This window comes from Saimiri boliviensis, chromosome 4 (assembly GCF_048565385.1).
Source record: "Saimiri boliviensis isolate mSaiBol1 chromosome 4, mSaiBol1.pri, whole genome shotgun sequence".
NCBI classification, from domain to species: Eukaryota; Metazoa; Chordata; class Mammalia; order Primates; family Cebidae; genus Saimiri; species Saimiri boliviensis.
The window spans coordinates 27,677,391-27,704,918 of record NC_133452.1 but is presented as its reverse complement, the minus strand read 5'-3'; the positions used below and the strand labels follow the sequence as shown (position 1 = coordinate 27,704,918).

At 35.6% G+C, this 27,528-nt stretch overlaps 1 protein-coding gene across 2 annotated transcripts in view; it reads left to right on the top strand.

The window, feature by feature from the left end:
- The window catches only part of VTA1 (vesicle trafficking 1), a 69,184-nt gene that overhangs the window by 8,022 nt on the left and 33,634 nt on the right, over positions 1-27,528 (top strand). For both annotated transcript variants that reach the window (XM_003926865.3, XM_074397382.1), the window contains 3 exons: positions 10,999-11,093; positions 13,980-14,107; positions 14,773-14,848. In XM_003926865.3, coding sequence (XP_003926914.1) covers positions 10,999-11,093; positions 13,980-14,107; positions 14,773-14,848 — 299 coding nt within the window. The remainder of the gene's footprint in view (positions 1-10,998; positions 11,094-13,979; positions 14,108-14,772; positions 14,849-27,528) is intronic.

Sequence of the window (27,528 nt, the reverse complement as noted above, 5' to 3'; positions counted from 1 at the left end):
ATAATCCATGGAGTAGACTGTGAACATGTAGAAATTGTATGTGACACAAACAGTACAAATTAACAAGTACTGTATTAGGAAAAAACATTTCCAGTAGACAAGTGGCAAAGGGCCAATATCCCTGATATACAAAACACTCATAAATATCCCTTAAAAATAAAAAAAATCCACATAGATTAAAACTATGTACATACATATTTTTAAAGGAGGGAATGCTTAGCATTCCCTCCTTAGCATTCATTAGCGTTCATCCTAATTAGTAATAAATTAAATTAAAATGGCATAACAATTTTTGACTGTAAAAAAATGTTTCAGCACAAATGAGTATGTCGTCAGATCCTTGCTGACATGGCTGTGTGATTGGCACCAAGTTTGGAAAGCATTTTGATAAGTTGTAAAGTATCTAATTCAGTAATTCCAATTTGGGGAAACTTGTGTTCAGGAAATAATCATACATTTAATAAGACTTTTATGCACAATTTCCTGAATAATTATTTATTCATTTGTGATAAGCTCAAAATAACCTAGAAATGTATCATTATGGAAATGGTTACATAAATTATGTTATATCAACTGCATAGAAAGTAATGTAATTGTTTAAAAAGTACAAAGTATCTTTTATAACATGGGGAAAAGTTTATATGAAAGTGTAGGATACAGAATTCTACATGCAGTTCCATATGTCGATCTGAAGAAATCTTTGTCTTTAGTGACCCCTTATGATTTGAACTCTGAATCATCTTTTGTAATTTTAATCAAATTAGTTTCATTTTGTTATTAGAACGTTAGGCACTTTGTGTTGTCTCCAAGCCTTTTATCATTCTACTTTCTCTGCCTTGATGCCTTTTCTCTTCCCCATCACACTCCCTCTATTTTTATCCTTTGGGTACTAGTTGAATGTCACTTTTTCTAGGAGGACTTTTCTTCAGTCTCCTAGTTTTAAGGTGTTTCTTCTCTTTGTTCTTTGCACCTTGGTGTAGCTTTACCTTAATTGCTTTTTCATTTGCTTGTCTTTCTTCTAGACTGTAAACTCAGGAAGGTTTACACTGTGCTGCCAGTCTTTATTCATTTACTGTGCCTGGTAGTGCTAGGCCACTAGAGATATTTACATAATATATGGGTGCTCAAAAAATGTTAGCCAAATTGACCTAAATTTTAAGGCAGTTATGGTCCCTGGAGGGAAGTATGGCCATAGAGTAGTCACCAAATAGGGAAGACAGACAACTAGCATTCATGTAGCTGATTGGCATTTGTAACAATGCTTTCTTGCAAGATGTCTGATTTGATTTGATCCTCATAATCTTTCTAGTCATTCTGTTACTAAGTGATAGAACTAGGACCTGAACGACCAAAGTCAGATGAAAAAAACGGTTGAATGAAAAATTGTTGGTGGTAGCTAGTAATTAGAGAACTATTTATTGAGTGAGCAACAGAGTGAGGACAAAGGAACTAGTATAATCAGTGACAAAAGAAAAAGGCAAAAAGCCGGTGAAATAATCTGGGAGTCCCCAAGTGGGGAGTGGAAATGAGGAAAATGCTTTCTGTGAACAGTATGTCTCTGAGCTTTATCTCTATACCTTAATGAAGCCAGAAAATATTTGAATATTTACTAAAAGTGGCACTATTCGATAAATATTTTCATTCTGCCAGGTTTGATCCTGTAGATAAAGCTAAACTCGGAACTTTCCCTTTCCTTTTTCAGTTAGTCCTGAGTAAGTAAATGTATACTATTTCAAGATTCAATTTTTGAAGTTTCCTCTAGGGGGTGACATTGTAAAGTTAATAGACTCAGTGAAAGTACATACATGGTCATAAGAGTCTTCATTTGTTTTTATCATCATTGGAAAATTAAATATAGTACAGTTGATCTGGAAGTTGTAAATATATATAGTTATTTCACTTTTAAGATGTTACAGGACATACAAGAAAATTTTAATTTAGTGTAAATGCTAAATAATAATGGATTTCTTTATTGATAGATGGTAAACTACATGAATACTAGCATTAATAATCATACTTGCTCACGCCTGTAATCCTAGCACTTTGGGAGGCTGAGGCGGGCAGATCATGAGGTCAGAAGTTCGAGACTAGTCTGGCCAATATGGTGAACCCCATCTTTACCAAAAATAAAAAAATTAGCTGGGCATGGTGGCACATGCCTGTAGTACCAGCTACTCAAGAGGCTGAGGCAGAAGAATCACTTGAACCCAGGAGATGGAAGTTGCGGTGAGCCAAGATCACACCAGCTGCACTCCAACCTGGGCAACAAAGTGAGACTCTGTCTCAAAAAAATAAAAATAAAATAAATCATTTGCCTCTTATTATTTTTTGTTATGGTTAATCACATAGAAATTGGATTTTAAATTTAGACTATTTTACTAAACCAATAAAAAGAAGCGGTCCTTTCAGTCTTTACTGGTTCCCGAATGATAAACTAGAGTCTGTATTCTTACTGCCGGAGTACTTACTTTTTTTTTTTTTTAAAGTAAACTTAGGATTCTTGACTATAGCAATGACAGTAAACACACAGAATACTGGACCACTGATTTATCCGTTAGGCTTCCATTCCTTCTATGTTTGTTTTTGTGAACATATATGCAAACATGGATTTTATTTTGTAAAAATTTCATTAATACTTTCCTTTTCGAGTAATATTAACTCATTTTATATCTCTTTAGAATAAACTGTAAAGTTGAAGGGGCTATAGAGTCAAATAACGCATTCTTAACTTTCATTTCTTTTTAGGCATTCATAGAATTTTAGCTTAATTCATACAAGTTTAAGCATCTTTTATGAGGTTTTTCTTCTATGACAATTGTATTTGGTTGTTTAAAGTGGAAGCTTATATATTCTTGAACAGCCAAGGATTATGTATAGTAGGTTTCAATAACCATTCTTGATGTAAGTTTCTATTTTCACTTAAATTCTTCATTGAGCTGTTGCATTTGCATTTTTTATATTTATTTTTCTGTGGCTTGTCAAGTTTTTATGTTTCTACTATTTGGGGTTTTAACCTCAATTTATTATTGTTTCTGTTTGGTAATACTGTTGACATCTTGGAGGAGCAATTCATTGTTGTCAGGACTGCCCAGTACATTTCAGGATATTACTCTTTTAAATGTTAATAGTACCCCCAACATTACATTTTAAAATAGAAAAAAAAAAAGCCTCCACACTTTTGTAGATCCCTCAAGAGGCAGTATAATTGAAAATCTAAATTCCTGTCATTATGGGAAGTTTATATTATGTAACTGTTAAAGATATATGGAGTTATATTTATTACAGAAGATGCTGTAACCCACAGCATAATGTAAAAATGAAGGGAGCAAACAAATTACATGTTGCCATGTATGTCAGATTTATGGTTATGTATTTTATGTGTGTGTATGAAGAGAGACATCTTGCTTGATGCGAGGTACAGTGACTCTGGAGCCAAACTGCGCCTGAGTCAAGTCTAAACCTATCATTTATGGTCTGCATGACCTTGTGAGCTTCATATACTCAGGATAATAGTAAGATCAACTTCACAAAATTTTTTGATGGATTAATCCATTTTTTTTTATTTTTAGATGACCAAATTAGTACATGACCCATGGTGATTACTTATTTAACATTGGTTATGATGAAGGTTATTACCCCAGTTCAGTGTGATCTTGTAGATAGTATATTGCTGGGTCTTAAGTTTTTATCTAGTATAACAACCTCTGCCTTTTAATTGCAATGTTCAAAACATTTATAATTAATAAGTCTGTTTGGGTTTAAGTCTTGCTATTAGTTTTCTATTTGTCTCATTTGTTGTTTGTTTCTTCTTTCTCCTTTTTCTGCCTTTTTTATAATCAGAGTTTTTCTAGGATTCTATCATACCTCCACTGTAGAGTTACTAGATACTTCTCTTCTATTTTTATAGAGGTTGCTCTAGAATGCTTACAATAACTTAATCAGTCTGCTATACCCCCTAACATATAAGGAAAGATCTTTGCTGTTTTTTCCCGTCTCGTGTCCTTTGCCTATAGTTGTCATACATTGTACCTATATGTATACCATAAACCCTATGTTTTTATTTTATTTTTTAACTACATCAAAGAAATTTATAAAATGTAAAAATACAAATTTTTATATTTTGCCTCATAAATATCATTTGCAGTACTCATCAAAATCCAAGTTTTAAATACGGTATTGGTTGAGAACGGTGGCTCACGCCTGTAATCTTAGCACTCTAGGAGGCCAAGGTGAGTGGATCACTTGAGCTCAGGGGTTCAAGACCAGCCTGGGCAACATGGTGAAACCCTGTTCTACCAAAAAATACCAAAAAAAAGAAAAAGAATTACCTAGACGTGCTGGCAAATGCCTGCACATAGTAGTCTCAGTTACTTAGGAGGCTGAGGTGGAGGGATCACCTGAGCCCAGGAGGCAGAGGTTGCAGTGAGCTGGATAATGCCACTGCACTCTAACTGGGCAACAGAGCAAGACCCCGTCTCAAAAATTTTATAAACTACTTTGGGTAATTTATATTTTAATGTCCCGGAGTTTACTAAGCTTTTCTTTTTTGGTGTCTATACTATTAATCCTATCCAGTGAGTTTTTCCTTTCAGATGTTGTATTTTTTACCTCTAGAACTTTCATTTGGATTCCTTTGTGTATGTTCCATTTCTCCTTTCTATTCATGGTTTTCTTTATATGCTTTCTATAGTTTCCTAGTATATTAATGTAATCATCTCCTGTTTTTATTATTTTGTCATTGTTTGATCTGCTCCTGTTGGCTTATATTTTTTCTTGTGTATCACATCTTTTTATCTGTTGGCCTCTTTAGTAATTTTTGACTGGCGGTAGAACATTGTAAATTTTACATTCTTGAATGTGTGGAGTTTGTGGTCTTTCTTTGAAGGTATTCAGTCTGGCCAACAATGAAGTAATTTGGAATTCAATTTAATTCTTTTGTGTATTGTTCTTTGTTTGTTTGTTGGCTTTTTGGGGTAGGTCTAAAGTAGCCTTTGCTCTAGGGAGAGTTTAACATCACTATCAAAGTATGCCCATCTTGGACTCTCTACCCAGTATAATACATAGGACTCTTCACTCTCTCTGGTTGGAACTTGAATGCTTTCTAGCCTTGTATGTGCACTGGGAACAATTAAGCTTATGGAACAGGTTCTGTTCATTCTTGGCCTTGAGAAGGTTTCCCCTGCACACCATATGTTAGTATTGAGCTGAGTCTTCAGGTTATCCTTATGCAGATTTCTCTTTTTTTTCCTGCATAGCTCCCTTCTCTTCAGAACTCTGCCCTTAATGTACAGCTGCCTCAGTCTCCCTGAATTCACTCCCGTGTGTTTTTTTCAACTCAGCTAGAGGACTGTTCTCTGCTTGGGACCCCTCTCCCTGGGCCTTAGTTTGGAGTGTGCCTCCTGGCAGCATGCCACCTCATTTGTTTCCTTTCTGCAGGTATCATGGTCTTCTTCTGTCTGTTTCTATTGTCTGAAAATTTATTTCATATATTTTGTCCAGTTTTTTTCTGTTTACAGTGGGATGATAACCAAAATTACATCAAGGCTAGAAGTAGGTATCTGTGTTCTTAACAATCAGATCATCACTTAGTGTTTGCGTGTGTCAGCACAATGCTAACATCCAGAATCCCGGTGATTATTTGTTTAATCTTTGGACAATGAAAAACCCAGATATTCTTACCCTTTATTTTGATTTTCATTACATCAAATAACAGGAAGTCAGGAGTGGCTGACTTTTTCTTAAAATTGCTGTTATGATAGGAGTTCCAAAAGTATTTATTTTATGAAGGGATAAGTATAGTAAAATATTCTTTATTCGCAGGCATTCGATTATGCTTACTTCTTTTTTCCCTTTCTTTTTGGTCAAATTGTGTGCATAAATTATTTTTATTCAATTTGGAAAGTAGATAAATTTTATATAAAAACTGTATAATAATCTTTGACTCAGAGATACCTTCACAAAGGATAATACTAACCATATAGTAGATATCTGCATTATACCTAGAAATAGAATAACATTAAGTTCTATTTTTTGGAATAAAATTTTCTTTTTCTCAATATATTCTATTGAGTGCCACATTTTTTAACCTGTTAGAGCCTCACTCCTCACAATTGCTTTTATATCTTCTTGCATGTGTTTATATCATGCATTTTTCATGTTTTTATGTTCTTATGGATAAGCATGGGTATGTTTGAATGTTAATGTTCAAATTCTATGGAACTTTGAATTGCACATACCTTCAGAATTAGTGAATGTTTGTTTTCTAAATGACTTACATTAAATTAAAGTCAAGTTGGAAAGTATTTAATCCTTTTGCAAATATGCATCATTACTCATCAAATAATATTTATTTATTAAAATAAACACATTTCCTTTATGAAATAAATCAAATATATTTTCTTATAAATGATTTCAGCTGCATGTTTATTTGTTCTGTTTTTGTAGGTATTTTCCATGTTAGACATTAATTTTTCATCATATTGCTGCTGCTAGAATGAATTGCTTGTCTCAGAGTTCTTTATGAAAGAGATCCTTTTTCATCCCTGTGGTGAATAGATATGTTAGTGTACTTAAACTGAGTTTTCTTAAGTGAATTCAAGATCTTTTCCTTTTTATTAACAGTAGAAAATGTATCTTATGGTAAATTTTTTGTACTTAAGAATTCTAAACAACATAAAGTATTCAGAAATAGAAAAGCCAGACCAATTTTTGTCCTAAGTATTTGAATGCTGAGAGGACCCAATTCTTCAGTTGAAGATATTACCATATAATAATGTCCTTAAAATTGCAAAGACTAAATATGCACACAAACTAAGAAAAAAAAATGAATGTAGGCCAAGCTAATTAAACTATATTATATTTACACTATATTTAACTATTAGCTGTCTGGATTAGGTTAACTTCTAAAGGACAAGAAATGGATAGTTTATATTTGTATTGTGAAGAGGATGATAATGTGTGCTGGATTAATTTTCTGCATGTTTGCTTAATGGTTAAATCCTTAGATGGCTGTCACTAAAGCCAAGCACAATCTAAGGAATCAACTTCATTTCTTAACTCTCTGGGCTGTTACCTATATTTCTTTCCAAAATTGATCTATCAAGTAGCTGACTCTGCTCCATGAATGGTAGGCCTCACATAGTGTTCACTACTATGGTTTAAAAAAGGGAGACAGAAAGACCTGTGGGGAGATGACACTATCGGTACCATCCTTCAAATTATCATTTTATCATATTGGCCAGTGTACATTTAAATCGTGAATAATTACCTGATGTGTATGTATGTTTGAGTAAGGTTGTTGTTTAGAGATTGAAGTGTGTTTCAAATAGTCAATTGGGATGTTGCAAAAGCAATTATTAAGCCCATTTAAGATTGATAATTACATTTGTAATGATGACAATCTGTCATCAGTCTCTGCTGGTTGGATGCAGGTATAGAGAAAGAGGATAGTTGGGTTTATATATGAGAATGCTTTTGCCAGAGGGATGTAATAAAAAGATTTAGAGGTAGAAGGAAATAGTAAAATAAAGTTCTTAAAATCTATTGTAACATCAAAGCTAGTTGCAGAAGGAAGTTAAAGGGGAGAAGACTGATCTTAATGAAGAAGTTATAAGAAGTCAGTGAATTGGAAACCTGTAGTAATGTGCATAGTTGAATGTTGGAAGAAGAGGAGATTATGATTAGAGAGTGTATTGATTTTCGCAGTAGTTTAAGATGGTAATTTAATGATAGAATGACCAGTGAGTGAAAGAGAGCACATAAAATTGTTGGACGTCAGGGGTCAATAAGAATTGAGAACATGGGCTGTGTTTACATTATAATTAGATTTACTTGTATGTTGCAGAAAATCCAGAGTAACAATAGCTAAGTAAAATAAAAATTTACTCTTTTGTTTAAAGAAAGTCTCATGTTGACAGTACTCTGTGCTAGTGTACCAACTCCATTAAGTCATCAGGGACCCCAGCTGATTTTCCAGTTTCAAATCTACCGGCCAGCACATAGTTACTATTTCCAGGGTTGCCTTGTAGCCCAAGATAGGTACGAGGGCTTCAGTCATCTGGTAGTCAGATTTGACTACCTACTATTCTAGGTAGTCAAGAGGAAAAAAGGGAGAGGGTCTGCAAGATATTTCCCTGCTGTCATTCCCCCTTTTACAGAGACATTACGGAAGTCTTTCCTAACTATTTCTGGGTATGTAATATTAGTCTTGGTTACATGGCTATATTTTGCTGTCAGGAATACTGGAAAATGTATTCTTTTGGCTAGGTACATTACACCTTCTTAGTAATATAGGATCTTGCCATTCCTAAGGAGGTATGTGAGAGAATTTTTTGTTTTAAGTTACTAAAGAGGGTTGCGAGTATAGTAATTTCTTCAAGTGACATCTGCTTTTAGTTAAGACAGAGGAAAAGATGGAACCAGAAAATGTAGAAGAGTATGCTGATAAAAAGCAGTGGTTCCAGGGGATTTTGGAAGAAGGCATGGGGGTGTGGGGAAGAGGCATGGGCTGGGTTGGGGCAAGAAAACATAGTTCATAGTTGAGAGGAGTGAGGATGCCATAGAGCAGCGATCCTCAACCTTTTGATGACCTATCCATATGAGTTAAAAAAAATTAAACACAGATCTTCAATATATTATGTAAATTATGAATTACATTTACATATTGATGTACTAATACTGTATTATTAAAGAGATATATAAAATAGAAATGTTTTAAGAATTAGATAAAATATCAGTAGAAATGCTAATATTTTATTTTCCATACTCTAGCCAATTATTTTGCCAATCCCTGGGATCATATGGATCTTAAAGGCCTGGCTAGCTTCAGTATAGCTTAGGGTAGTGACTCTCTTAGGGGAATATGAGCAACCTGGCATGGAACTGATCCTACTTACTACTAGAAGCATCCTCTTAAAAATAAGAGAAAGTATACCTAATATTCTTTGGGAATTTTTAGCAATACAGTAAACTTAAATTTGAGGGGGAAAGAGCATGTTAAGATTTATAGATATTACCTTATAAGAAGATAACATTTGATCTGAGATCAGATTAGCATCCCTTTGTATGTCAAAGTGATCTCCAGTGCTAGTTTGTGTGCAGTGAAAGCAATGTGCACTACACTGGGTAGCAGTTAATCTTAGTGACACTTTTGGAACTGTTTTTTTCTCTCCTTAATACCTAGATGGATCAGTTTCTTAAAATTGATACGTGGTTTTTATATTGAGATAATATGAGATAGCCCTAAAAGCCTAAGCACTAAAAAACAGTTCCTTTGGATAAAACCATTAAAATTTAAAACCCACAGATACAATAGATAGGAAACTGTTTCATGTGTATATTAATTTTTAAAGAGAATTTTTGACATGTAAACATAATTGAATTGGAAATTCTGAGAGTAACAGATAATTCACTTTGTTATAAAGCTCTAGTAAATTAAACAATGATAGACTCATAGAATAACACACCAGGAAAGGCAGTATGTAGAATTGGGCCCTATTATCCCATGGAAACTTAATATATGATAATGAATGTTAAAAATGACATTTAAATTAGTAGGACAGAATGAGCTGTTCTTTCATTCATGTGTTTATCTATTCAGAAAATGTTTATCAAGGGCCAACCACTATCCTAGATGCCAGGGATACATCAGCAAACCAAATAGACTAACATCCTTGTCATCATGGAATGTAAATTCTAGTTAGGGTAGAGATAGGATAAATGCATAGAAGATTCCATTTGGTGGGGGAACGTTATATCTCTGCTTCGTACTGTATAAAAAATGGCTACAAGTCAGTTTGTTTAAAAGCAAACCAATTTAGCAGATTATTTTATTTTGATAGCTAACCTTAATTCATAAAGGAGAGTATAGAGCTATTCAGTAAATATCTAATAGTTTTTTAGTGGTTAGGGAAATTTAAAATCAAACAGTGAGATAGCACATTCATTCTTCAGATTGATAGGAATTTAAGTTTAATAAATTCTGGCGAGTTTAGGCAAAATGAGTGTTTGTGTATGTTGCAGATACAACTGTGTATAGATACTTTTTGTGGGGGTGGGGGGGCAATTTAAGAGTAGCTCTCAAAATGAAAAATGTACAGAGACTATGACCCAGGAATCTCACCTCTTGGTTCCCAGGGAACTCTTGCATTATCACAAGGAGATGTTTTGCAACATTCAAGAGTTTTACTATCTTCATTCAAAAACTTTTCTTGCTTTATGCACATTACTTACCATGAAAATTTGAGAGCTACCTAAATATGCTTTCGTTAGTATGATACATTCATACTGTAGAACATAGCACTGACACAGATCTCCAGGACATACTGTTGAATGTAAGAGATGAATTGCAGACATTGTATGTATACATCAGTGGTAACAGCAATTACCATCAGAACTGTTCACAGTTCTTATTACTGGGAAAGTTAACTAAAATTGTGATGTCAGCTCTTTAAGTTCAGCCTTATCTGAGTTGTTTTTATTAACTTTTTAAAGAAAAGGTATATTTATTCAAAGAGAGTGTACATAAAATTACGATACCAGTTCTTCCTGTAAACTTCGGTTCAAGTCTCATTTCCCACTCTCCCAGCCCATTTTGTATATTTTGTCAGTATCACTTATTTGACATTTGGCAGGTACTCTTGTATATATAATTGTTTGCTGTGTGCTCTGTCTTAACAGGTAAATTATAGGTGCCTTTAACACCTTAGGACTTCTGTAGTCCTTTTTTTGTTTGTTTTTAAACATAATGCCAAAAGAGAAGGCCTTACTTGGTGTGTGTGTGTATATATATATATATATATATATATATAATTATGGATGTCTTCTATTCTTTGGATAATATTTTTGTGCTTTTTAGGTTTCTAACTTCCATAGTAAATTGGTTTTATTTCTGAATTTACTTGAGTTTTACATAACTTACTAGCAATTATATTTTAAACACTCATAAACATGGATGTTTAAAAATGAAATTGTCCAAATTATCTTAACTTTTCTTTCTAGGTCGTTTATACGCAATGCAGACTGGAATGAAGATTGATAGCAAAACTCCTGAATGTCGCAAATTTTTATCAAAGTTAATGGATCAGTTAGAAGCTGTAAGTTAAACGCTGATCATTTATTTTCTGATTATGGTTAAAATACCATTTTATTCATTTGCCTGTCTGTGTTGTCATTTTAGTTCTTTCCCTGGGCAACAATCAACAATGCTATTACACCTGAGGAAAAACTAGACATAATTTTTTTTCATTTATTTGCTGTATACTTCCAGAGGAATTATGAGTGTTAATTAAAGTATGTTCAAATACCATTATATTTTGTTCCAAATTATTATAGATGGCCTTTGACTCATCGTTTTGTAAGTAAAAAGCCCTTTCTTTCTTTTTTTCTTTTTTCTTTTTTTTCCAGACAGGGTCTTACTCTGTTGCCCCGCAGGCCGGAGTGGAGTGCAGTGCAGTGGCATGATCTTTTGGCTTGCTGCAACCTCCACCTCCCAAGTTCAAGCGATTCTCCTACCTCAGCCTCCCAAGTAACTGGGACTACAGGCACACACCAAACGTGCCTGGACAATTTTTTTGTATATTTTGGTAGAGTTGGAGTTTCACCATGTTGGCCAGAGGGGTCTCAAACTCCTGACCTCAAGTGATACACCCACCTCAGCCTCCCAAAGTGCTTGAACCACCACACCCAGCCATGAAAAAACCTTTCTAACGTTCCCTTGCAGTCACATGATGATTAATTTGGGAAATCTTAGTATTTCTTATAATAATGAAATAATGGGCTATGTATTTAGTGAAAGTTACAATGAAAGAAATGATGCCAGTTACTTATCCTTTCTTCCTCCCTCTCTGGGGTTCCAGGGGAAGATAATCTTATGGTTTAGGCATCTTTCCTTCCTAGCAGGAATGTGGTAATTGACTAGTTAGTCACCTTCTTGAACCTAATATAACTTCACAGATCACTGTAGAGATACATATTGAGAAGTGCCTATTGGATTGGATGTTATTGCATAAAGAAGGCAGTGCCAACCTTAGTGATTATACTTGGTAATCAGGACTCTGTCCTGTAACTCCTGGGCCCAGCCATAGCTGGTTTCTCTTAACAAAGTCAGGGTCTACTCATTAATTCATCTACTCCAAGACTGTTATTAACCATGACTTACTTTTTATTTGCTTTATTTAGTTATCTGATCTCAGGAGAATTAGAAACCTATTTTTTCTATCAGTTGCATTATTTTGCTTAGAGAAACTTTAGACAAATAAAAAACAAAATAAAAACACTTAGCCCACAGCTTTTGTTTTCATTGTTTTTATGTATTGTTAGGAAGTTATGATTCAAATCAAGACTTATGTGAAGGTGGAACTTCCCGCATAGTTACATAAAGCAGCCATGGGCAGTAGTGTTCTCTCTCAGTTGGTGTGGCTCCCTGGCACATTGACTCCTGTCATCTGCTACTGTTAACTACTCAAAATCAGCCTCATGGCACCACTGGGGAAATTCAGCTGTTCCTGTAAGGCTACCTATCTGATCTTCCATTTCTACAGCTGCTCCTGTGGATAAAAGATAAATTTGAGTACTCTCTTTTTAAGGAGTGGGTTGGAGTAGAAGGGAGAATGTTTCACACACATAGCAGTATATTTGTAAAATTCCAACTCTAGCAGACATTTTTGTATAGTATAACGTCATTAACTTCACTGTACAGCAATAGTAGCTCAGATAATAGTTCTTCGGTAAGACAAAATTCAAACAGTTTTCTGAAGTGTAAAATTACATTTATAAAGGGACTCATCAGGAATTTATCACTACTTACATTAAATGACAGGTAGGGTAAGTTTATTCCGTGGTGAGGGCACATCTGTCTGTGCTATGATGTTTGTATTACAGTTTTACAACTTCAAGTATATTACGTTTTGCTGTCTGATATTTTCTGATGAAGATGAGATGAAGTGGCCTATTTTCACTAAAATTGTTCTACAGTGAAATCTGCCTTTACAAATGATTTTGCAATTTCGATATATAAATTACTGTTACATGTGGGGATTTCTTTTTTTTTCTTTTTTTTTTTTCTGTTTTTATTCCGGATAAACATAGATATAATTTCCTTAAATTTCACCATTAACTCTCTTCTGGACCGTAAGTTACGCTGTTTAATTATGAAAGTATTTACTTTGCTGATTTTATGAAAAATCCCAGGATGGCTTTTAATTTTTTTACTTTGTAACATCTTTGAAAAAAGCAGTTTTTTAAAAAATTAGCATGATGCTCAGATCTGATACTCCAGAGTTATTTTACTCCTGTATTGCAGCCTGAGTAAAAAGTAGGAACTCTTTTTTTAATGCTTTAAATTATTGTAACTCTAGAAAAGGACTTAACAATTTACAGCTACAGTTGTATTGATTAGAGGTATATATTTGTCTAAATTTTAAAAGTTTCCATAATTTGATTCTGAGTTTGTCATCTTATACAGTACTTAGAATTAGATCTTTTTTGTTTTTCATACAGTGTGCTCTTTTAGGACATGATGAACCCTCTAGTCTTACTTTTTTTAGATTTGATAGAAGAAATTGAAATGAGAATAAATAAAAATTTTAAATTATATATGCCTAGGAAATTATTTTCTAATTCTATTTTTAGGGTAACTTATAGTTTAGGTAATAGAACATTATTTTGAAATATTTGATGCTTCATTCACATGGATAATTGGCTATATTATCTTTTTATGCTTGGTTATTTTGATTCTTAAAGCTAAATTATATTTTCAGGCTATCGTAAGTGTATTTCTTCAAAGTTGTAAGCATTGGATTTTGTTTTAAATATATTAGGCTGAGGCAAACCAACTTTCTGTTTGCAAGATTTCGTTGATAAATCTTTTATTGAAATGAATGTAAAATAATTTTACTTAAAATGATTATTAGAGTTATTTGTAATTAAGCCAACACTTCCAAGAGTCCAAATCATAAGCTATGTATCTGATTTTATTTTAGCTTAAGAAGCAATTGGGTGATAATGAAGCTATTACTCAAGAAATAGTGGGTTGTGCCCATTTGGAGAATTATGCTTTGAAAATGTTTTTGTATGCAGACAATGAAGATCGTGCTGGGCGATTTCACAAGTAAGTAAAAAAGAGAAAAATAAAAATCATTTTATTAATTTTGTAACTGTATAACCAAAATTAACTAGTTTTCTCTGAAACACTTTCTAACCTGCTGATTGATCTAGGTTTTTTAAAAAGAATTATGGAACTTCACAGTGATTTTAGTTTACAAATTCTAGCCTTTCTTTTAAAAGAAAAGGGTTGAAAGAAGAAATAACCATAGCAGATTTAATTACTTAGTAAATATACTCTATTTAGCTGTTTTTTAACATTTAGTAAAATCTGAATTTATTTTAGCCGAAATCATAGCTTCAACTGATGATTTTGATTTTAAAGGTACCCACCCCAGTCGATTCAAATGATTTGTCAGTATAATATTTACATGTAAAGAAATGTGTTATGTTTTTATATGAAGTCATATAATACTATAATTACATTTTCTAATATCAAAACGTACAAAAAATCTTGCCATAGTTTATTTACTTGTAATGCAAGCCTTATTACTTTCTCATAATAACAGATTAGAAAATCATTTTTATTTTCTGGAAATCTGATTTTATTTAAAATACTAATTTTAGAGTGCTTTTATAAATATATAAATTTTTTTCTTCTTACAGCTGCATGACTAATACTACATTTTATTATGTTCGTATTTAAACTAAACTGGCTCTTTTCTCTTCCAGAAACATGATCAAGTCTTTCTATACTGCAAGTCTTTTGATAGATGTCATAACAGTATTTGGAGAACTAACTGATGAAGTGAGTGTACATTCTTTATTGTCTTATTAGCTGAAGATCAGTATTGTTTCTTTTATCAGTTTTGTTATTGCATTGTTTATAGCAGAATGTGTCAGAAATTAATGCAAGCAGAAAATGTAATTTTGCATTTCTCATTAGCCATTGTTTAAAAAGCAAATTATTTCCAATAATATATTTTAATTTTGTACTAAGTTCTCTATTTTTATGTTTGTGTTTGTTTTTTGAGACAGAGTCGTCTTCCATTGCCCAGGCTGGAGTGCAGTGGTGTGATCTCAGCTCACTGCAGCCTCAGCCTCCCTGGGCTCAAACACTTCTGTCTCAGCCTCCTGAGAAACTGGGGCTACAGTACGCATAAGCCACGAGAGCCAGCTAATCTGTATTTTTTTGTAGAGACATGGTTTCACTGGGCTCATCTCGAACTCCTGAGCTCAAGCAATTTCCCATATCAGCCTCCCAAAGTGCTGGAATTACAGGTGTAAACCACTGCAACTGGCCTGTAATAAGTTCTTTGAATCGAGCATGTATTTTACACTTTAGCACATGTGTGACTACTGTATTGGACAGCACAGGTTTAGAGTTTGATCTTATTAAGTATTAATATATTACTAATCCTGTATGTTAAGTTTTTACACTGTAATTTGTTGAACATACTGGAGATAGAATCTTTTTTTGTTGTTTTTTTGTTTGTTTGTTTGTTTTTTGAGATCGAGTTTCACTCTTGTTGCCTAGGCTGGCGTGCAATGGCGCGATCTTAGCTCACTGCAACCTCTGCCTCCCAGGTTCAAGTGATTCTTCTGCCTCAGTCTACCTAGTACCTGGGATTACAGGTGGATGCCACTATGCCCAGCTAGCTAATTTTTGTATTTTTAATAGAGACAGGGCTTCACCATGTTGGTCAGGCTGGTTTTGAACTCCTGACTTCAGATGATCTGCCCACCTTGGCCTCCCAAAGTTCTGGATTACAGGTGTAAGCCAACACGCCCAGCCTGGAGGTAGAATCTTTTTAGGACTTTTTTTTCTGTTTCATTTCTAGGCAGCATTATTGTTAATGGTTTGTTTCCCTTGTAAAATGCATATAGAACTTAGTATTTTATAACATACTTCCTGTTCATTTTATCAGTTTGATTTCCATAATGACTTTAAGCAGAGCACGTAACCATTTTAGACAAGGGCAAATGGGGGTTAAGCGACAAATTTACTGCTTTAAGTTTAATGTTATTTTCACTGTAGCAGGCTTTATCACTGGTATGGAGAGCTTATTTTATGAGAGGGAATATATTAATCTAGAAACAGAGAAAGAATTATAAGTGAGATTGATACATATGTTATATCAGTGATTTGAATACTATGAGCAATGTTGTTTTCTGTGATGGGATATTTTTTCAAAATGATGAGTAGCTCTTAGTAAAGTCCCAAACAAAAAAAAGTACAATCAGTGTTTAAGACATTTTTGTAAAAGATTATATAGCAAAACTGTAAAAAGTTATTTTTAGTTTATATTCAAAATGGAATTACTGTCTACTCTTAATGATTACAAGGAGGGGTTTTGCCAGCATGAAAGTTTTATAGGACATTTCAAAATTGTGACAAATGAAGGACATTTTTAAAAATGTGACTATTTCTTTTATTTCAAAACATGAAGCAATTTTGGCCCTTACCCACACACTGCCAGTGGAATTCCCCAGTAATTGAGCTAACCAGAAAGTACCTGAGATATCTTCAAAATAGCCTGACCCTAGGGTATGGGGCAATGCCCATTTAGAGCCACTGCTCTCAGATATTTTATACACTTATACAGAGTCGTATGAAGGAGAACTAATACCTGGAGTGTCAAAATCTGAACTGTTACTCAATGGGTATTATCTTTTTATATTCTTATGGCCTTATGATCCACCTTTTTAGTTCCCTTTCACCTCATCTCCTGTTATTACTGGTCCAAATTTTCTTTTCTTCTCTGTTTTACTAGTGTGAGGCACTATACTAAATACTTGGGGATGCAGAGGTAATATAAACATGACATGATGCAAAGCTTTGAGTGGTTCAGTAGAACTTTGGAGAGTACCAGGTAGTTGAAGGAGAGTAGTGAGAATTCAGATTAGAATAAGTTATAAGCCAGGTTGGATATTTGATGGAAGACCTGCAATCTTTGATATGTATTTTTGAGTAAAGAACTATTCCTTGGGATGCTTTGTATGATAGGAGTCCATACAGTGAACTGGAGTGAGGGAAAACTATGAAACAATTTGACAAAAAAAAAAAAAGGTTGATGAGTAACTGTGGACATTAATTGAGAAGTGGAGAACCATACACGATGAGTTGTTTTGATTTGAGAAACAATAATATATTGAGACTTAGATTTTGAAATTTGAGATGCAGGTATGACAGCCAAAAAGAAATCAGTAGAAGCCTCTTGGAAATAAGCAAAAGACGGCAAAGTAGAGGGTGTTATATTGGGGTTCAGGGGTTCAGGGTGCCCTCAGCTCCACTGAGACGATGTTTTTCCAGGTTCTTGTTCTGCCCTCTCAAGAATGAGAGAGGGGACCACGGCGCAGTGCACAGTAAATGCCGGACACACAAGTGTTTGTGGAAGGTGATATATTTAGAGAGAGAAAAAGGAGAAGGAGAGAGACACAGCTATCTCTCACTCAGTGAGAGAAAGAAAAGCCACTCTCACACTGAGTGAGAAGGGTTCCCAGAGGGGGAAAACCAGAGGAGGAAATCTCCTCTCACATTGAGTGAGAGAATCCAGAAAGATGGAATCCAGGAGAGGAAAGCAGCTTCCAAACTGAGTGAAAGGGAATAGAGAGAGATGGAGTTTAGGAGGGGAAGACAGGCTTCCACAAGAGAATGTGGAAGGGAACTCCAGAGGGGAAATCCAGGAGAAAGATGGCTTCCACAAAGGGAGTGTTTGTGGAAGGGGTCCCAAACATGGAGTCTGAGGGGCTGTGGAAGAAGGAGACTTGTAACCTAGGAGGAACCCCCACCTTCTCCAAGACCCTAAGCCAATGAAAGGAGTTCCTTAGAACTTCCACTAGAGTGATTGACTCTTTAGTTTCTTCCCGTGCCCGCGAAATGCAAACATAAACCATTAAATCTCTCTGATGGAGAGAGATGGGAGGGGGGCATGGCACTGGAAAATTCTTGCCCTTAGAACTACACCCCTTTGTGGACCCAGAAAGAACTGTCTCAAGGGGACAGACAGTTCAGTTACAAGATTAGACAAACCCTTTAGGTAAGTGGATTGTTTTGAATGAGAGAGAAAATGACTAAATAAATAGCCTTGATAAACATCTACTTTTTACAATGTAGGAGGAAGAAGTGAATAAACATTTGTAGATATGAATGGAAGTTCAAGATACCAGAGGAGAGGATCATGTTAAGGCAAAGTAGCAGATCAGAATGCCACATGGTTTATTGCGTTCTTCTTGCCCTCTCCTTGTTCTTACTTAAGGAAGTTACCTTCGCCTGTGTGTTTCAGAAGCAAGCACATAATCCTTTAAAGTTATAACTGCTAACAGTGGTGAACACAGATAATAGGTAAAGTAACAGTCATAGGAAAAAGAACAAAATTTCCAGAAATCTTAAGGGAGTAATAGGTCCTTCTCACTTAAGGGATATGTAACACTTCCACATACATAAAATATATAATTTATCTGTATTTCAGGAAAAAAATCTAAGTTTACTTTTAGTTACCATTAATGAAGAACCAGCTTTCTTAGTTTTTGAACATAGTAACTAGGGCAAAAACTGTAAATGAGGCCAATGAGAAGGCTTCAAGAGAGATTGGAGTGATGGGATGAGGTTTGTTTAGATAAAGAATAAGGGTGAAAGGAATTTTTTACCACCATCTCACTACCCAGCCTGCTTCCTAAGCCCCTTTGCCTTGCACTGGTGCTAGATTAAAGTAGGAGTTAGCATCTTTGTTGATGGATAAAGGATTCCAGTTCGTTGGAAGGGTCTAGAATGGCATGGAAAGAAGAAATTAAACTTTACATGACCAGAGTGGAAAGGGATGTCTCTGTGGTCATATGCTTTGGGCTAAAGTATATACTTGGGCCTTTCATAAATCCTGCATATGTAAATTTAAAAATGTGTATGTACACAGTTAATGTGTAATGTGCTTTTTACTAACCTTTGTTAGTTATAACATACAAAGGGCACTTTCAGCAAAAATTGTGTGTATATACACATTTGTACATTTGTAAAAATAAACAAATTGCTAGACACTCAAAATACTAACTTTTCTCATATCCAGTATATTGTAGTGATCTTATCCTTACATGGCTAGTAAACTGATTTTTGACCACAAACTAAGGTTGACTAAATGTATGAAGTCAGCCAAGGAAAGGAATATACTGGTAAGTCTATCCATATGCCTCAGGTCAACCAGTTTGATCAGCCTTATTCAGACTTGTTTTCTCTTATTTTCAATGTGTTGTATTTTGTTCCATCATCTTCCATTTCTAGAAATTGAGTCTTCATGGTGATTACTGAGATCTAAGTTTTTTAAAAATAATGATTTAAAATGTCAGGAATTTTCAGTAATGCTTGCTTAGGTGGAATAGGGAGAAGTACACTCCAGCGTTGTATTTACCGGCTCTTAAAAATATGGATAAGCAAGGTAGTCAGCAGCATCAGACCTCTCACAGGTCGTCATTGTTGTCTAAGAACATGTAAGTCTTGTGTTTACCTGTGATTTAAGCACTATATGTCTAAAACAAGGCAAACTATTGTAACGGTTTATTTCTAAAACTGTAACAAGATGGGTTGTTTCAAAAAATATGGATACAAAGTGATTACTTCAAAGCATTTAGCAGTTTTAACTCAACACTTCTTTACACTTCCACTTTAGTTTCATTGTGTAATTGGAAAACACTGGTAGAGACAAAGGCAGGAAACAGAAAAGTGGGAAAACAATGAGTTTGAAGATTTCAGGTAGACATATTGTTTTTTTGATATATACTCTTTAGGTATATTTAGACATGGTTCAAGACCCACCTTAACCTGCTTGTTCATTGATAAGGAAAGGCACTGATGTTATTTAACTGCTTGATGTTTCATAGCATTTTAACAAAGTAGAAACTTCCTTCAAAACTGGTTGCTTTTCTTCTCAGAGAATGTGTTTTGAGAAACACTGAAATCTAAAATAAAAACAGAAAATGGGCAGGGGAAGGACATAATTTTTATTTGTATATTTGTCTTTTAATTTCAACATCCTTATAGTGAAGACAATCATTTTTAATTTTTTTTAAGTTAGAAGATTTTTATGGTTGTCTGCTCTCAGTTCTAAAAAGAAAGTTGTCAGAGTAGTCCTTACTGAACTCAAAACCAAGAAGTCATGTTACTTCTCTGGGCTTCATTTTTCCTCTGTAAAATTGGAATTTTGGACAAGAGGATCTCTGAGGTCCTTTGCAGGTCTGCCAGTGTATGATTATAGGTTCAGGTGTGCACAAGGTGATGCGAAAAGAATAAAGAACAAAATGAAAAGCAGACAAAAGAAAAAGAAACAAAAAGTTTTAGGTAGAAGCTGCAAAAGGAAGTTTAAGAAACAAATGATATAAATGATAGTAGAAATAATTTTACTTTTTCTACCACTGAGAATTATAGCAGTAAAGAAAAAATTTCTACAAGGAAGAGGAAGAAGAAATGTCAGGTGGCATAGCAAAGTGGGTAGTAAGTATATTTATGTTTTGGTCATGGGGGTAGATCTCTTATGAAAAGCTTAGTGCCCTGCTTGTGGTAATAAGTGAGCTCCTGCTCTGTTCATGCAAGAGCTGTTGGTTTAAAAGAACCTGGCATCTCTCTTGTTCCTCATCCTGCCATGTGACATACTGGCTCCTTTTTGCCTTCTGCCATGAGTAAAAGCTTTGGACCTCACCAGAAGCCAAGAGGTGCTGGCATCATGTTTGTGTGGCCTGCAGAACTGTAAGCTAAATAAACCTCTTTTCTTTATACATAATGAGCCTCAGATAGTCTTTTATAACAATTCCAGTAGACTAATATGGAAAATTGGCACCAGGAGTGAAGTGTTACTGTAAAGATACCTGAAGATGTGGAATAAACTTTGGAACTGGGTAGTAGGAAGAGATTGGAAGAGTTTAGAGGGCTCAGAAGAAAGGAAGGTGAGGGAAAGATTGGAGCTTCTTAGAGACTGGTTTAATGGTTTAACCAAAAACCAGGTAGAAATTTGAACAGTGAAGGCCAGGCTGATGAAGTCTCAGATGGAAGTGAGAAACTTATAGGGAGCTGGAGCAAAGGTTACCGTTGTTACACATTAGCAAAGAGCTTGGCTGCACTGTGTGTGTGCCGTGGGAATTTGTGGAAGGTTGAACTTAAGAGTGATGAATTAGGCCATCTGGTGGAAGAAGTGTCTAAGCAGCAAAGCATTTAATAGTAGTGTAGCTGTTTCTAACAGCCTACAATCAGATTGGGAGCAAAGAAATGACTTAAAAGTTTTGGAATTTATATTTGAAAGGGAAACAGTACATAAAAATTTGGAAAATTAACAGCCCAGCCAGGAAAAAGCATTTTCTGGAGAATACAAGCAGGCTGAGAAGCAACTACTTGCTAGAGAGATTTGCATGTAAAAGGGAGCCAAGTGCTACTTGACAAGTGGGAAAAAAGGTCCTTGAAGGTATTTCAGAAATCTTTGAGGCAGCCCCTCCTTTCACAAGCCCAGAAGCCTAGGAGGAAAAGATAATTTCAGGGACTGGGCCAGAGTCCCTGTTGCTCTGTGCAGTCTACAGACAGTGCTCCCAGCATCCCAGCTGCTCTAGTTCCATCTGTGCCTCAGAGGGCCCCCGGTATAGCTTGGGCCACTGCTCCAGAGGGCATAAACAGTAAGCCTTGGCAGCTTCCACATGGGATTAAGTCTGCAAATGCACAGAATGCAAGAGTGAGGGAGGCTTGGCATCTTCCATCTAGATTTCAGAGGATGTGTGAGAAAGCCTGGATGCCCAAGCAGAAGCCTGCCTCAGGGAAGAGTCTTCACAAAGAGATCCTACTAGGGCAAGTGCTGAGGGAAAACGTGAGGTTGGGGCCCCCACACAGAGTCCCACCTGGATCACTGCTTAGAGGAGCTGTAGGGATGGGGCTGCCACCACCCAGACTTACCTGAATGGTAGAGCCACTGGCAGCTTGCACCCTGAGCCTGGAAAAGATGCAGGCATTCAACTTCAACCCACAGGGGCTGCACCTTGTAAAGCCATAGGGGCAGAGCCGTCCAAGGCCACCATTTGTACAGTGTGCCCTGGATGCTGGTCATGGAGTCAAGGATTATTTTGAAACTTTGAGGTTTAATGTCTACCCTGCTGGTTCATGGACTTATGTGGGGTCTATTATGCTTTTTGGGGGGCAATTTCTCCCTTTTAGGATGGGGATACTTATCCAATGCCTGTACCACCATTCTATCTTAGAAGTAAATAACTTGTTTTTAATCTTACAGGCTCACGGGTAGAAAGAATGTGCCTTGATTCTTAGATGAGATTTTGGACATTTGAATTGATGATGAAATGAGTTAAAACTTCAGAGGACTATTGGGAAGAGGTGGTTATATTTTGTAGTGTGAGAAGGACATGAGATTTGGAGGGTGGGGGTGGGGAGAAGAGGTTGAATTGTATAGTTTGGATGTTTGCCCCGCACAATCTCATGTTGAAATGTGATCTCAGTGTTGGTGGTGAGGCCTGGTGGGAGGGGTGGTCATGGTGGGGGGGTCTTTTAGGAGTGGCTTGGTGCCCCCCCCCCCATAATAAGTGAGTTCTCGCTCTGTTATTTCATGTGAGAGCTGGTGGTTTAAAAGAGGCTGGCATCAGCCAGTCACGGTGTCTCATGCCTGTAATCCCAATACTTTGGGAGACTGAGGCCGGTGGATCACCTGAGGTCAGGAGTTCAAGGCCAGCCTGGCCAACATGGTGAAACCTCGTCTCTACTAAAAATACAAAAAATTAACTGGGTGTTATGACAGGCATCTGTAGTCCCAGCTACTTGGGAAGCTGAGGCAGGAGAATCACTTAAACCTGGGAAGTAGAGGTTGCAGTGAGCCGAGATGGGGGTATTGCACTCCAGGCTGGGTAATAAAAATGAAAGTCTGTCAAAAAATAAAAAATATAAGAGCCTGGTATCTCTCTTGTTGCCTCTCCTGCCTGGTGACACTCTGGCTTCTCTTTGCCGTCCATTGTGAGTAAGAGCTTCCTGGGCTTCACCAAAAGCCAAGCAGATGCTTGTACCATGCTTATGTAGCCTGAAGAACTAGAAAGCCTCTTTTCTGTATCAGTTAGCCAACATCAGGTATTCCTTTACAGCAGTGAAAACAGACTAATGCAAGAAGTAAAAAACCTTACTAATGAAGCCTTCTGTATGGTGTCTGTACGTGATGATTTGGGGTCTTCTAATTAAGTTCTTTTTACTTAAAATTCAATCCCTTTTCAAAAAGGCCGTTGGTCCACAAGATGGATTATACAGTTTGCATAATTAATTCATCTTATTTGGATCTTTTTTCCCCTGCAATTCATCCTTCTGTCATTAAAGAACCTACAGGGACTTCTTATTTCCTGGCACTCTAAGTCCAAGCTCCTCTGTCAGATTTCCAGGTTTTCTGTCATGCTCTGTGCTCTACTTGCAGCACTATTTGCCAGTCCTACTTTATTTGTAGACCAGGCTGTTCACTGTCTTCTCATTTCCTTTGGAAATGTTGTGTTTTTCGCCTGCTTTGCCTAAGTTTTATCTTCTCTTCAAGTCTCACCTACATTATTCTAGGACTTACATGAATTTCTCCATTCTCTCAGCTCTCCCTCACCTTTCTTTAAAGTTCTAACTTTAAGAATATTATGCTATGATTATATTGACTTCATTTTTGTGTATTGTATTTTTGAATAAATGATATTGCCAGTACTTGAAGGAGGGACTTTGTCTTAATTAGTTTCTGCTTCAAAAGTTGCTTGTAGGCCGGGTGCGGTGGCTCAAGCCTGTAATCCCAGCACTTTGGGAGGCCAAGGCGGGTGGATCACGAGGTCAAGAGATCGAGACCATCCTGGTCAACATGGTGAAACCCATCTCTACTAAAAATACAAAAAATTAGCTGGATATGGTGGCATGTGCCTGTAATCCCAGCTACTCAGGTGGCTGAGGCAGGAGAATTGCCTGAACCCAGGAGGCGGAGGTTGCGGTGAGCCGAGATCGCGCCATTGCACTCCAGCCTGGGTAACAAGAGTGAAACTCCGTCTCAAAAAAAAAAAAAAGTTGCTTGTAGTTAGTGTTTCATTTTTTAATCTGTAGATGGAAAAATGCCTTATGCTTGTTTATATATAACTTACGATATTTCATAACTTTTCTAAAATGTAATAGATCTCATTTATTCAATGATACTTTTCTTGGTCATTTCTTGATTTTTTTTTTCTTTTCCTTTCATGTCATTACTCATACTTCTATAAAACTAATGTCTTTTCCTTAGTCCTTCAACATTTTTGTTTATTTTTTAATATTTTGTCTTCCACTGTTCTACTTCTCAGTTATCTGTTTTAGGTATATGTATTTAACTCTTTTAACTGTGCCTTATATCATTCCATTGCAGCATTTTAATTAAATTTGCTGTTACATAAATTTCTAACTCTGTTGTTACAGAAACTGTGGTTCTCTTGTGCCCAGTTTTAGTAATAGAGTCAACATGATATTTTCTTTTTCTACTGTAGCATCTTATGTAATCTTTTTGTGGCCAGTATTACTGATGGGCTTCCTTTCATTGTGTTTTACATTCATTTTACTGCTAGCAGTGTTTGAGGAACAAATAACATTTTACTGTTTTTCCTTCGTAATCTTTGGTTAAGATTGAATACTGCCAAATTAGATAGAACATGAAAATTACAGGTGAAAGATAATACTATCTTTATTTATGGAGTTTCTGCTAATTTGAGGGAATGAGATCAATATAATGTTTTCTGCCTTCATTGAGCTTGTGTTCTATCCTGGAAAGAGAAACAGAATAACTCTGATGATACATGATGTGTCAATGATGAAATATAGGAAAGGAATCCACTGGCACTACCTAACGTTAGCCTGGCATTATACTTAGATACCTTATTTTGTGTCACCTTTCACAACTCTGAATTATAGTGAGAAAACTGAAGGTCTGAAAAATATAAAATACTTTGTCCCCAGATATGTAGCTTAGGACAATGTTTCTCAAACTCTCTGTGATAAAGGTTCAGCCTTTTTTTTTTTTTTTTTTTTTAAATTTTCAACCCTTTAGTGACTGATGATTTTGTAAAATACAAATGCAAGCAATAAATGAATTACAAAAGAGAAACTTTAAAAAGACATACAGATAGATATACAGCCTAATTTGCTATATGTGTTTCAAATATTTCTAAATCCAGTTTCAGTACTATCTTGTCACAAACTTGTAAACAGTTTTACAGACCAGCAGTGTTTCTGGTACCACATTTTAATTGGCACAGATCTAAATCCTTTTTGGATCCTGTTATGGTCCTCATTGCTTGAAAAACAGGGCTGTACAATTACTGAGGCAATAATGCACATGAAGAGCTGGCTGTGAGGAAGTTAAGTCTGTTTAAGGGTATCCATCTGCACTGGAAGGTTTCAGACTGAACAACGTCTTATTGTTAGCCTAGAAAACCATGGTAAAGCAGAGAAATTTTCTAATTACAAAAGCATGTATTCCTTATGTACACCATACTTTAGGTTTTCATGTTCTTACTGTATCCTGGAAGTTTCATTCTTAGCAGTTATCATAGTAATAAATAAATATGAGAGTAGTGTTATGTCTTAGTAGAGTAAAAATTCCACGTGTCTTGTATTCACTTGTATAATAATTGCCAAGAACAATGTTTTGCATCTAATCGATCAGTTGTGAACAAATGAAGTATTTGTGCATACTGTATTAGTATGAAGTAGTTAAGAATACAGGCATTCGGCTTAAAATTCTATTTTGTCACTCCATGACTGCATGACTTTGGGTAAGTTAACTTATGCTCCCACATGTGTAAGATGACAAAAATTGTAGTACCTGTTTTGTCAAGTTGTCCTGGAGACACGTAGGACATGTGTGTAAAGCCTTTAGCAAAGTGCCTAGCATATAAGTGCTTTAAAAAATTAGCTCTTGCAGATTCTGGCAATAGTATGGAGTATAGTTGAGAAGACCAATTAAGAAGTCTTTATGAACTAGGGTGTAAGATGAAAACTTGAGTTTTCAGAAAGGGGATCAGAGAGTAGGGTTACATTCAAAAAAATATGCTAAATATGCTTTTTCTGTTACATGGTTTTTGTTTTGTTTTGTTTTGTTTTTTTGCCTACACAAAGGGCAGTTCATGTGGTCCACTCAGAGTACTAAATGTATATGCATTGCTAGTTTCTGCCTGTAAGCTGAGCTTGAAGCATAGCTCCATCATATAATACTGTTTAAACCATTTGTTTTAGTAATATTCTAGTGTGCTGTGTGTAGAGAAGTTGTCAGCAAATACATAAAAATTGTAATGGAAACTATCCTAACTGATCTGGCTTATATATGTGCTTAATATTTAGATGAGCTTATTCATGGACATTATGTATTATTGCTACTAAATTTGGGAGTCTCACTTGTACATTTGGAATTCCATAGGAAAGTATAAAGAAAACGAGTACTAAAAGATATCCGAAGAAATAATGACCACAGATTTTCCAAATTGAGTAAAAATGCTGCTACAGATCCAATAAGCACAGTGAACACCAGTAAGATTAATACAAAGGAAATCACACCTAAAAACATAGTCAAACCACTGAGTCTAGTGATGGAAGAGAAAATCTTGAAAAAGCAGCCTTGGGAAGTAATGTATTACTCACAGGGTAACAATATTGTGAGGGATAGTTGACTTCTCATTTTTTAAAAAATTGAAGGCCAGAAGATAATAAAATGACATATTTAAAGGACTGAAAATAATAACAAAAAAGACAAGGCCAGGCTGGTGACTGAGGCCTGTAATCCCAGCACTTTGGGAGGACAAGGCGGGTGTATCACCTGAGGTCAGGAGTTCGAAACCAGCCTGGCCAACATGGAGAAACCTTGTCTCAATTAAAAATACAAAAATTAGCTGGGCGTGTTAGTAGGTGTCTGTGATCCCAGCTACTCAGGAGGCTGAAACAGGAGAATTGCTTGAACCTGGGAGGCGGGAGGCAGAGGTTGCAGTGAGCTGAGATCATGCCACTTCACTCTAGCCTGGGCAACAAAGAGGGAAACTTTATCTAAAAAAAACAAAAGACAGATGAACAAAAACCCTATCAACTCAGAATTCTGCATACGGCGAGGCTGTGCATCAAAAAATAAAGGCTTTAAAAAGCCATTTTTAGAGAAATTAATTCATTGCCGGCAGATCTGCACTAAACTTCCAAAGAACTAAAGAAAAGCTAAAAGGAAGTACGTTTTTTAGGCTGAAGGAAAAGGATACCAAGTAGGAATTTGATTTACAGGAAGAAATGAAGCACACTGGACATAGTAATGTAGGTAAATGTAAAAGACTATATATTTCTTATTTATTTAAAAGGTAGATGACTATATTTATAAAAATTACTTTAACTACACATATATATTTAGCAAACCCTAAAAAAGGGAGAGAAGGAGAAGAGAAGGAAACAAAAACAGGTGGAACCAATAAAAAACGCATCGCAAATTTTAGGCCCAAATACTGCTGCTA